Source organism: Lygodium microphyllum, chromosome 23 (assembly GCF_053477565.2).
Source record: "Lygodium microphyllum isolate KBCC chromosome 23, Lygodium_microphyllum_v1.1.10, whole genome shotgun sequence".
In the NCBI taxonomy this organism is placed as follows: domain Eukaryota; kingdom Viridiplantae; phylum Streptophyta; class Polypodiopsida; order Schizaeales; family Lygodiaceae; genus Lygodium; species Lygodium microphyllum.
The window spans coordinates 56,216,247-56,229,350 of NC_141157.1; the positions used below are offsets into that span (position 1 = coordinate 56,216,247).

General features: G+C 40.8%; 1 protein-coding gene across 2 annotated transcripts; it reads left to right on the forward strand.

Moving 5' to 3' along the window:
* Positions 1-2,294: 2,294 nt before the first annotated feature.
* Positions 2,295-6,925, forward strand: LOC148016205 (protein NDL1-like). 2 transcript variants are annotated; one of them, XM_087663735.1, is made up of 13 exons: positions 2,295-2,438; positions 2,523-2,678; positions 3,369-3,488; positions 3,910-4,009; positions 4,279-4,376; positions 4,470-4,558; positions 4,662-4,722; positions 4,835-4,921; positions 5,005-5,082; positions 5,707-5,760; positions 5,845-5,900; positions 6,061-6,196; positions 6,392-6,925. In XM_087663735.1, the coding sequence occupies exons 3-13, from the start codon at positions 3,372-3,374 to the stop codon at positions 6,626-6,628; spliced, it is 1,113 nt and encodes a 370-aa protein (XP_087519861.1). In that variant the 5' UTR covers positions 2,295-2,438; positions 2,523-2,678; positions 3,369-3,371; the 3' UTR covers positions 6,629-6,925. The 2 variants fall into 2 exon arrangements, with proteins under 2 accessions (XP_087519861.1, XP_087519862.1); XM_087663736.1 differs by lacking the exon at positions 3,369-3,488 and having other exon boundaries at positions 2,297-2,438.
* Positions 6,926-13,104: the final 6,179 nt, after the last annotated feature.

Sequence of the window (13,104 nt, forward strand, 5' to 3'; positions counted from 1 at the left end):
GGTAGCCATAGCTCTTGGCTTTAAACACTTGAAGCAATAAGTGGTCCGTGGGTCTTGGCAGTTTGCTCACAATAGCAATAATATCTTCTTTGATAACATATTGATTTACAACAAGACTCTACAGGACCATTTATCACATATGAGAAAGGTTTTTGATGTATTGAGGCATCATAGACTCTAGGCTAAATAGAAGAAGTGCTTTTTCATGCAAACTAAGCTCGAGTACTTGGGCCACTTTGTCTTGGATGTGAAACCTAAATATTTATCGCTAATCATATTCTTTGGTATTCACCTTTAATGACGAGGAGCCTTATTATGTGTTGAGTATGTGCAAGTAGTCTTGACTCAAATCAAATGACCTATCTTTATGTAACTTGTCCACCACTATTCATAATGCTGTCATATCCACTAGCAATAATAGAGGTAGCCCCTCAAAGTCCATATTATTTTATTCCCATTTTGTTTATGGAATATCAAAAGGTTGAAGTTCTTATACCGCTTTAACACTTTTTATTTGATCCTTTGACAAGATAGCCATTGAGTTACATGGAGTAGAATGTCTCAAATTCATTCCTAGCCAATAATAGCTGCTTCAAATGGTATTAAAGGTTTTTGCATAACCCAAATGTCTTATAATAGAACTATCATGGGCTTTCTATAATATTTTCATCTTCACTTCATGGAACTTGGAAATGTAGAGTGGATCTTAATAAGGGGGCCACCCTCTATTGAGTCAACATTCCTTTCTCTTAGATTGCTCCTTAGAAGAGCTTCCTTGAATTATTGCTTGTGTCATAGCTTAGTATTTTGAATCTTGAAAGAAAGCTCAGTAAGGAAGATTCAAAATAGGATTATTATGCATAGATATTGATTTGAGACATCTTATTCCTAAAATAATATGTAGGAAGGATTTCTAACTTAAGGCATCGACTCTTCTATTATCCTTCCATGGTTTATATTTGATTTCAAAATAAACTCATGTAAGGTCTATAGACAGTTTATACTATCTTATTTGTCTCACATTTTATTTTATTGAGTGAATATATACGTGAGACTCTGATGATCCATTACTAGAAAACCTTTCCTTCCTAGAAGGTAGTGTCTCCATAGCTTCAATACATGGATCACACTAAGAAATTCTAGGTCATGGTAGGTGGCATACTTATATTTGTAGGGTTTTAATTTCTTGGAAGTGTAAGTGGCTAGTCTTATTTCCTATACTTAGACTCTTCCAATTGCGAGTCCATTTGCATTAGTGACCACTTCAAATTCTTGAGAGAAGTCATAAGATTTAAGTCCATGTACTTTAGTTACACATTATTTTAGTTCATTGAAGCATTGTTGATGCTTGACTAGCCATATAATTTGCATGTGATCCTTGAGAAGATTGGTTAGGGGCATTAATATTAGAAAAATGATCCTTTATGAAGATTTGGTACCATCCTATAAGTCCTAAGAATCCTCTAACTTCTTTGATCAACCTTCAAGGTAGTCAATCTAAAATGCACTTAGCCTTGGTAGGATCAATAGAGTTTCCTTCAACTAAAACTATATGTGCTAGATAATCAATCTAGGAAGTGTAGGAAATGCATATGTTCTTCTTAACCTATATTTGATTTTTCCAAAGAGCTTGTAGCATTATCTTATGTTGGCCCTTGAGACCTCTTACTCCTCCTGCATACTTAGTGCTCTCCCATACATAGTCCTTTGAGATGTCTAGGAGGTTTTTATGCAAAGCCTCTCCAACCATTTCAAATTCTTGCAACACATGATATGGGGACTCTATCTTCTTGGAACAGCCAATTGAATGTAACTTACTTGGGCTTAAGTTTGGTATGTATAACATTTGGAAACATATGACATGCTTTTCAATGCTTTTAAGTTGGTCTTCGCAACCTTTGGAAATGTGCATGGCATGATTTTGAGGGCTCCCATAATTTCTTATTGGTTTTGGACTCTTTGTTATTATAGTTTTGGGGTCATTTTCTAATTCGAGAGGAGTCTCTTTGTTATTATTGGCATGATTTTGAGGGCTTGCATAATTTCTTATTGGCTTGGGACTCTTTGTTATTATAGTTTGGGGTCATTTTTTTATTTGGGAGGAGTCTCAAAAACTTACATCCAAAGGTGATAATCTTCTTTTTGCTTCTGCAAGTTGGCGACAACCCACGAGCTGAATGAATTATCAAGTTGCTTGGCGTACTTACTAGCTTGGTTTGATTGCAATTCTCTTAACATGGATTCCTTCTCAGCTTGCGATGAGAGGGTGGGTGATGCCTTTTGTTTGTTTAATCAGATAGTACAAAGTGCAATTTAGGGCATACTTGTTGGCTTCCTACTTGGACAGATCTTCTTGTGTGTCTACTTGGACAGTTCAATTGCGCGCAGCGCCCCCACATCCCCTTCAATTGCGCGCAGCGCCCCCACATCCCCTTCAGGTATAGTAAGATGTTATATTATATGTTCCTCTCTAAGTATAGAGGAGAAGAATATCATGATTCTCGAGGGACCTTGCATTGCAGGAAGGCATGGATTCGGCGACATACGGCCCCATCGACTCAGAATACATTCTGGATTGCAATCGGAGGGATGCCCATCTTCCTGATGCGCGAACAGAGTGCTGATCTGCAATCGGAGAGGGATGTCCATCTTCTCAACGCGCGCGATCGGCTCTACAGGTACTGTGACTGTTCCGAACCGTTCGCCCCAAAGGTAATCGAAGATTGGAGCATATATATATATATGATTACATTTAAGAAGAAGACATGGCAAATGCCAATGATTAGGACTGACAGAGATGATGAACTGGAGGTTGATTCTTGGTAAGTGGCCACACAGAGAGAGAGAGAGAGAGGTCTCCTACCAGTCTGCTCTACCTCCATCATGAGATAGAGAGAGAGAGAGAGAGAGCGCTCACATACATAAGAATCTTTTTTTGGACATTTTCCCATGCGGAGAAAGGGGATGTTCTCTCTTGTTTTCCCTATAGCGTTCAACATCATCGCCTTCTCCTGGGGAGGGACCACATACCCAACTTGTGCAGCCCCCTGCCCCCAACCGCAGCTAGCTGGGTATGCTGTCCCTCCTGAGCAGAAGCGCATGATGTTGTCTAAATTCGTAATCTGAGAATTTGTCCAATACTTCTTGTGATATGTATGTACCTATAAAATTGGCCATACTGCTCCTTCATAGCCCTGATCCCTCTCCTCCATTAAATACGCCTCCTCCCTCTCTCTTTCGGTCTCTGCCATAGTTTTCTAACCTTCTTGCCTCCGATCTTCGTTTTCCCACTGATCCTGTAGTGATTGTGTCCTCGCCTTCACTCCTTCCTTCCAATTCCTCCCATTGATCTATGTGGGCTTCTGCAGGGCATGCCTACATTATCCCCTGTTCCTGTCCTTTGCCACAGCGAGATTGCAACACCGTGCCAACCTGCAACCATTGACATGATCGCATTGCAAGTGGAAGCAGCTCCCTGTGGGGTTCAGGTGAGACATTTCGCAAGGTGCTGGATCTTCTTTAGGAACCTACCGTGTCCTATGTAACAGGTAGGCATTAGATACTGATTAAGCTTCAAGGATAGCACCCTTGCAATCAAGGGGGAATTGGCTGGCTGACCAAAATTGGCATTGCTAGTGTACATACTTACATGCCTTTAATATGACATTGCAATTACATGCCTTCAATGTGTCAGCTCTCTCTAACCTGCATACACTGAGTGTTTGAAAGCGCCTCCACATAAGAAAGAGCACATTGGACCTTACACGCTTTCTTGGTCAGAATTTTTAGGCAATCTGTGACCTCTGTTCTGCATCTTACTTACTTTCATCTTATCATTTTTGGATCGATCTGTTTGGTTATGCTTTTAATTGATGACTTACACTCATGGTTTTGTTGACATTGTTTCAGGAACATGTTATTAATACCAGCTTTGGTTCCATGTCCGTTCTAGTTTGTGGAGATCAGTCAAAGCCACCATTGATCACGTATCCAGATGTGGCTCTAAATTGTCCGTGACATAGGCCTCTGTCAAAGACACAATAACTGTATTTGAATTATGTTTTTTGCACAAATTCATTCTTGTGAACATGGCTTGCAAAGCCATATGTACATGCACCTATGCAGCACAAGTTATTGAATTACTGCCTATGCTGATGTACATGTATGAATGGGTGTTTATAACACATGCAACTGCTGTACTGTTTTCTGGAACTTTGAACCAAGAAGACAGTGTTTCAAAATCCGAAATTTGCATTCACTAATACTTCTATTTTCCAGATATGTTCTGTTTTGAAGGCTTCTTTGCATGCCCAGAGGCGATGTCTCTACTGTGTGAGAACCTCTGCATGTATCATATCAATGCTCCTGGTCATGAGGTTATTGGCAGTGCTGTCAAGCTTTGTGTTGAATTATGGAGTTTGTGTAGTTCTTGAAATTTAGTGGCCCGTGGGTGCATTGGTGTTTCTCAGCTGGGAGCATCTGCAATACCTCCTGGCCACCCGCTTTTGACCGTGGATGATATGGCGGAGCAAGTTGCAGAGGTCTTAGATTACTTCAAGTATGTTGCACTGATGCTTTTTGCTAGTAAAGGATGACTTGTTGTGTGTATACTATGCATGTGAATATGCTGAGGTTGCAATCTTATGCTGCTGTTTCAAAAGGCTGCAGAAAGTATTGTGCATGGGAGTAACAGCTGGAGCTTACATCCTAACTTTGTTTGCAGTAAGTGTCCACACATAAGCTCTCTAGAAGCACCACTGAGAAGAGAGAGCTTTTCAAGTCTTTGGAATCTTGAAGTTGGTCAATAAATGACTTATGGCCTCATCCTATGCAGATTAAATATAGAGAGCGAGTTGCTGGTTTGATCCTTGTATCACCATTATGTCGGACTCCAAGCTGGAGAGAGTGGTTCTGCAATAAGGTCAGTTGGTAATCACTGAGCTTACGCAACATGCTACAAACAAGGACATCTGTATGAACTAATTGGCAGAGCCCATTTTGCAGTTGATTGCAAATCTTCTGTACTTTTATGGCATGTGTGGAGTTGTGAAAAAGGTTCTCATGCAGCGGTATTTTAGTCAGGTGAGAAAAGCAGAGCTGGACCTGCCTATAGATATGGTTGTAACTTGTATCAGTGTCTATAGTTGTATACGATTTGTAAATGCATCCAAAGAAAGGGCCTATCTCATTTTTGTTTCTATGCGTGTGTAATTGAGCAGCAAGTGCCCATGGTCATTGAAGTGGTAGGCTAATGCTTAGGATATGGAGTCATAATGATGAGGTTGTATGTTCAACGCTAATGCTTAGGATATGGAGTCATAATGATGAGGTTGTATGTTCAACTCCCCAATATGGAGATTCATGTTGCTGCAGTGCTGTTTGCGGCGATATGTTACCCTTTCCAGGACTCCCATTGGAATTGTTGGCCAGGTCACATTTTGTGGGCTGTTATTATCTGGGTTGACAGTTTCTTCTCAACCAACTAATATGGCTGTTGCTTGAGATGGAGGGTAGGGTGTGAGTGCCGGGCCTCAATCTGTTGCTAACAGTGCACATGGACTCGTGTGTCTGAGGCTGTGCATGCACATGTATTTGTTAGGGGCATCTATGATTATGTATCTCTATACAAATATCTTTGCACCAATGTTTGTGCAACAGTATGATTCTACTTGAAGATGCAGTTAAATGTTGTGAAGGCCACTGCAGGACTTGCGGATGGGAATCACTGAAGAATTAGACCTTTTACAACTTTGCAGTAGGGTATGGATGTCTAAACTAAATTTCAAGGATCCATTTGGCGTCTTCTCTTTGCTGTTCTAATCTTGTCCACATCTTTTCTTGCAGCTTATGGATAAAAGACACAGCCAGAATGTGATGAGGTTCGTCCAAGCCATTCACATGTGAGTGTAATACTGGAAAGCAGAGCTGCCCTGGTTCTGGAGAGAGAGTAATAATCTTGTTATTAGAATTTGAACAAATTTGATGCACTCAACAAGTTCTTGCAGTGACTGATAATCATATGAGAAATTGGGCCTTTTGTCATCTATCTTTTGTGTGAAGGAGGAAAGATCTTACCCATGGAATCAAGAAGCTTAAATGCCGCACGCTTGTATTTGTCGGTGACCAGTCACCATTCTATGAAGAAGCATTGCACATAAATCGAGCAATGGACTGCAGATACAATGCCCTTGTTGAGGTGAATGTAATCTTTTTCATGGATTATGATGTTTTACATAAAACTTAACTTGAAGCATTTCCAGTATTTTAGAGTTGATGAAGACCACTTGAATATATTCTCTTATCCCTATGTTGTCCTGCATCAAGAGTTCATGGCTGCTTATGATGGAGTTTGAGGGTTCCATTTGTTAATGCTTGATGTATTGTATTGCAGGTGCACGCTTGTGGGTCTCTTGTCACGGAGGAGCTTCCCCATTCTATGGTTATCCCAATGGAGTATTTTTTGATGGGTTATGGCTTCTACAGACCAAATCAATCAGCAAGCCACATGTCTTCATACACCAACGCTACAAGTCCTTGTATGTCAGCAGAGCTACTGTCTCCTGAGAGCCTTGGGCTGAAATTGAAACCCATAAGAACTAGAGCTGCAACTGATGTAGTTTGTGATTGAACAAAGGTTACAATGATGGTGTCTCTCCGGTCAGGTACAGCATTCCCAATCATTGCTGCTAGCTCCATTAAATCGATTCCTGTGAAACTCTTAAAACCTTGTACTTGACAAGAAACCATAGACTGGAGTTGTACTGGAGCATTACACACTAAATGATTAGCATTCAACAAATAAAGAACTGTCAGGCAGGGACACACCATTTCCTATTTGTCCTTCGGACAATCTGCTCAAAACAGTAATTTTATTGATTATTTAATGCAACAACATTACCTTGAAATGCAAAACTAATTTTGTTGATCCTATGATGTAATAACATTCCCATGAAAAATTCAAAAATCTAGTGGAAAGGGTTCCCACTAAAGTGACTCCAAAAGATTTATTACTTTTAACTACTTGAAGCTATGATACAATTCTTAGTTATTGAGTATGAGTTTTACAAGGCAAGCAATTCACTCATATAATTTTTCAAAAGTATTTTTTGGTTTTTGAGGATCAAACAACATTCTTTAGCATCCATTGGGGACTCCTTGAATGACACTAAGTAGGCCCCTTTACCCTTGGAAAAGCATCTTACTATGTGAAGGAAACTCACAAAAGGTCCAAGATAAATGGGTCAATACTAGGTATCCAAGGCCTTATGCTTAGGCCTTCAAAAAAAAAATAGAGGAAGTCTTCCATGTCCCATTTAAATATGGCATAAGTCAAAGAAACAAAATAACTCGAGATAAGGTTTAGGAACAAGCTCCAAACCGTCAACTTCTCAATTTGTAAAGAATGAACTAATGTGATGGAAATACAAGCACAAAAATTTCACACCTAGCTTAGTAGCTAGTTAATAGGAGTTTCTCTCTAACATATAGAAACTTGGTGTGGTCATATACTCCCAAAGATTGTACTCAAAAGGCCTTGTTCTATGGAAATTTGTTTAATTCAAATTAATGTTATAATACATGACAGATCTCTTGAAAGAGTTCCAGCTCATTTTGAGGTAGATCCCAAGACTATTGAAGAGACTATAAGTTTGAAGTGTATCTAAGAGGAACCATCATGGTCACCTGCTCTATATTGTCTTGTTGTACACACCACCCTATTGGGCTCCCTTCTTGTTGTGTATCAATCCTTTTCAACATTTAAGATTGAATGTTAGAGTTGCTTTGATGTCAAACTTACTTTCTTGAAAAAGATAAGGGCTTTACTAAATGCCTTATTTTATACTCAATTCCCATTGTTGTACACATGCATACACAAACACATGCGGTCAACATTCTAGCTTGTGGATACTATCATAAAGCAGCTAGCAATGTGATGCATACCAAATTGAAACACAACTCACCTTAATTTAGTGACAAATTTGTACTAAAGATGTATCATTGTTAGCTACTTTGAAGCTATGATATAAATTTCTAGATATAGAATATAACAATTTAGCCATGGAAATCCTTTTAAATTTTGATTTTCATAAAGCCTCAAAATAATGTATCTTTAGTGTCATTTTATTGGCCCCCAATTGTCATTCTTTTGTGAACTCACAATTCATAACTACTAGGTGCTCTACTCCTAGATTCTCCTAGTGCTTTGCATTGGTGTTTTTCCAATGATTTGCATTGAGGTTTGAAGCACCAATGTCAATAATAGTTAGGGCACTTCATTCTAACGCATGTTTCATGTGGCAAGAGGGTTCATAGGTGTTTGAGTCACAAAGAAATCAGTTGTGAGAGACCCCAAAGCTTTTGTGTTATACATAAGTATTTATGTACTCAAGTACATAGCTTCACACATGTATAAGCATGCTTTATGAATGCACAAAGAGGTCTAAATGTTTTTTCAATATGATTCTAAAATAAAATCAAGAATATTGTTTACCTTGTGCCTACACGACGCAAAGTGTAGCACAATACCAATACTTTGCATCGGTGTAATACACATTAATAATATATTAATGTTAATATTAGTGAATACAGTAATAATAATAATTAATGCTTATATATGAATGAATAAATATTGTATTCAAGTATTAATTAATAATATTTTTGTAATGGTGGGGATGTTAACTAATGCTCTAGGGGAAGCCCTCTTATCCCATAAAACTTGTTGACTAGAAAGTAGCTCTGTGGGAGGCCACGACCAACTTGTCATAGATGGCCCTCTTCAAGAGAGATCATATGCCTTCAAGTATCAAGAGAAGTCCCCCCTATTCATGTCTATGCATGGCATCAACTCTATCACATCAATTGGAAGTTATGTGCCATTTATGTTGCACCCATAATCGGCACGTAGTGGAAGGCCGCACTATGCCTTCAAGTATCAAGATAAGTCCCCCCTATTCATGTCTATGCATGGCATCAACTCTATCACATCAATTGGAAGTTATGTGCCATTTATGTTGCACCCATAATCGGCACATAGTGGAAGGCCGCACCCATGTTAAGTTGCACATGGAAGAACTAAAAAAGGAGATGCAACAAACATTGGATGCACACATGGCAGAGAAAGACTCAATGATCTCTAATCTACAAGAAGAACTAGAGGAATGCAAAAAGAAACTGGACGCACAAAAGGAACCACAAATCACACTGGAACTACAAAAAGAAATGGATGTTTTAAAAAAGGATATGCACACCTATGCAAGTGTGGTGGAAGGCACCCAAAAGAAAATGGAGAATGTTGAGAATACCGTTTAAAAAAAATGCAGAATGGATAGATGTGGCAAAAAAGAACAAAGGAATGCATGACAACAAAGTGGAAGTTATGAATGCCACCTTGGAAGAAGAGGCAAAAAGACGGGCACGTGCACTCCACGTAAGAGTGGTTGGACTAGATGAGAAAAGCTCCCCAATTGAAGATGCTATAGCTCTTGCCACCAAAATTGGGGCTACAGATGTACCCATCATTGGGGCTTGGTGAGTCGGGAAAGCTGACACAAAAACAAAAGTCCTCATCTTGAAGTTTGGAGACTTGGAAAAGAAGAGAGCCTTTCTCTCCAAGAGGATCGCTCTCAAAGGAGAAAAGAACTACCTAGATGAAGACCTCACCCCAGCCCAGTTAGCCCACAGGAGGGAAAATATGCCACCTGTTCTAGAGGCATGGAAAGCAAGTAAATGGGCTGTATACAAAGATGGAAGAGTTATCATCACAGAGAAAAGAACGGCATGACGGTGCGTGGCCTATGAGACCCTGAAGTTCACGCTATGGAATTGCAATGGCTCCCTTAAGACAGATGCAGGTTATTTTGAGGATACTTTCAAAGGGATAGACATTGCTATGTGTACTGAGACACATCAATGTAAAGACAACCGTCTACCTGATGTATATGGATATAGATGGGAAAGTGTATATCGCCCTCAGCCTAGGCGGCCTGGAGGGACGAGGGGATTAGGAGGTGTGGCAATTCTATTTAGAGAAGAGCTCCGAGATACAATCCAAGTGGTACATAGAGATGTAGAGGCAAGATACATGTGGATCAGGTTACGTACAAGCAGAACTCGAGACATGTATATTGCCATATGCTATTTTCCCCCTGCATACTCTAAGTTTGCCCCTAAAGAGGCATTCTCGTATACACCACTATATGAGGACATAATGAGATACATGAGAATTGGGGATGTTCTACTAGCAGGAGACGTTAATGCACACACACGAAACAACCAAGCTGCTTTCTTTGATACTAGTGATGAGATGTTCAGAGATATTGCATTAGATGAAGTGGGATTAGTTAGATCAGCCCAAGATAGAGAGATAACAGAATATGGAACACACCTACTAGCATTGAGAAGTGCACATGGTTTGACCATCCTTAACAGGCTGTCACAGTGGCCAAGATCTAATGGCTTCACATGTTGGAATAACAAGAAAGGGTCAAGCACAGTGGACTATTTGATTGGATCACCCAACTTGCTACCTGACATAAAAAGCTTTGAAATCTTAAACAGACCAATTGGATTAGCAGCAGACCATGCTATTCTAGCTTTCACAATGCAATATGGGCATATACACGAAGCACAGTCACACATACCAAAATTACCACGCTATGATTTTGTGGAAGAGACCTCACACATATACAGCACTACTGTGCGAGATGCATTGAGGGAGCTAGGCACACAGGCCTCTCTGGATAAGTTTACAAGACAGTTGACCCGAGATAATACACACTTCAGCAGCATACGCTTTCCCACACACTACACCGTCAGATAAACCTCCACGAGGTAATGCCCCATAGAATGGCTAGTATGATGATGAGTGCAGAGAGACACGAGCACGTTTTCAGCTAGAGATAGCACTTGGCATATGTACACATAAGCATGCTCGAATACTCTTCAGACGGTTGATATGCAAAAAGAAGCGGGAATACCTGAGCAGACTAGTAACAGAAATGTATTCCATGTTCTTGGGGTAGGACAGCAAGAGAGCATGGAAAAAGATGCATGAGAACCAGCCACCCCTACAAATTACTAGACCGGATGATTGGCATGGATATGCTTGCACACTCTATGATATTCCTGGCCAAGAGCCTATGCCACTCCCCTCAACCTCAAGACCAGCAAATTGCAGATTTTTCACGAAAAAAAAAGTGAGGAATGCCATATGAAAACTGAAAAATGGAAGAGCCCAAGATCATGATGGTTTAGTGGGCTGAACACTTCACGCATGCCTGTGATATTTTGGCACCAACGCTGGCTCACATATTTAATAGGGTAGTTTGTGAGGGATTTCCAACCTGTTGGTCAGACCATATTATTGTGCCACTCTTTAAGAATGGAGACCCCGCGCTACCTAGTAACTACCAAACTATCATGATTGGACACATGCTGGCCAAGATATATGGCTCTATTGTGGAACAAGCATTGAGTGAATGGGCCGAGATGCATGGCCTGAGATCAAAAGGCCAGGCTAGCTTCAAGAGGGGATATACAACTCTAGACCATATCTTTACATTAAGGGCAATCATCGAAGAAGGCGAGGCATTTAAGAAAAATATATATTGCTGTTTTGTGGACTTTCGCAAGGCCTTTGACACAGTGCCACGTGCTAGACTCATGAGAAGAATGCAAAACATTGATGTGCATGTAGAGATACAGTGGAGTATCTATGCCTTGTATGAGATAGTGACGGGTAGAGTACGAACACCTGAGGGCATCTCAGATACAATCAATAGCACCATTGGGGTGAAACAAGGCTATCCACTTTCACCAACACTATTTGGGGGATATATAGATGAAATGTCAGAATATGTGGATAGGACTGGTGGGGCCGGAGCTAGCCTAGCTGGAGTGCTGATACCATTACTGCTTTATGCCGATGATATTGTACTTATATTTGACTCACCTGAGGGACTAAATAGACACTTGGATGCATTATCAACTTTTTGCAGAGATAGAGATCTTAAGGTGAACCTTGGGAAAACTAAAGTAATGGTATTTAACACTTTAGCTACTTGGGTGACAAGAGCTGAGCACCAGTTTACTTTTGATGGAGAGCCAGTGGAGATGGTTAGGCAGTATGTCTATTTCGGGGTCACATTGAAGGGACCACAATTCTCTTGGAGAGAGACATCAGAGGCTCGTTTGGCAAAAGCATATGCAGCTTTAGGTGCATTGGAGAGGCAATGTGCTCACATACAATTTCATGAGCCGCGCACCAAACTGTGGCTTTTTGACACCATGGTTACACCCACACTCTTATATGGGGCAGCTATTTGGGGTCCGAGTCTCTTTCACATGAGGAGACAGCCTTTGGGAGACCAGGATGGACTAGAGAAGGAATACTATGACGGATGAGAGCATATGGAAAAACCACTGGTCATGATGATCTCACATATGATACGAGCAAAGAGCTCAACCCCACATGAGATTATCAGAGCTAAGTTGGGAGCATCACCCATGGTGGCTGAGGCCTTGGTCCAGGCAGTGACTTTCATACATAGACTATGGGAGCTCCCCCAAGATAGATACCCACGGCTAGCCCTGGCCTCTTCTAGACAACTAGAAGCATATGGTGATAGACACTGTTGGTATGCTCAGATGAGTACATGGATGAGTCTACATGGGCTGCAGATTGACAGACTACCCCCCTTTGACTATAGCCTAGATTGCCCTACACTTGACCTAAGCCAATCAGAGCTAAACCATGTGATCAAGAGCAGACATACTAAAGTTAGATATGGAGAAGACCTGGATCCGACCCCCCTCCCCCCATGGCACAAGGATGGCACACTACCAGACCCACTTCCTTCAGGTATTTGAGGATGGTTTCATCACCCGACCCAATTACATGGACACATAGCTGCCTCATGGACTACGCATAGTTATTGGTCAGATCCGCACCTCATCCCACCACCTGAGGATTGAGACAGGCAGATGGGAGGGTATATAGATAGAAGAACGCATATGCCCACAATGCGACACAGAGCCAGAGACAGAGGAACACTACATCTGCCGATGCACTATATATTACGACATACGAGGTAGATAGCACTGTCT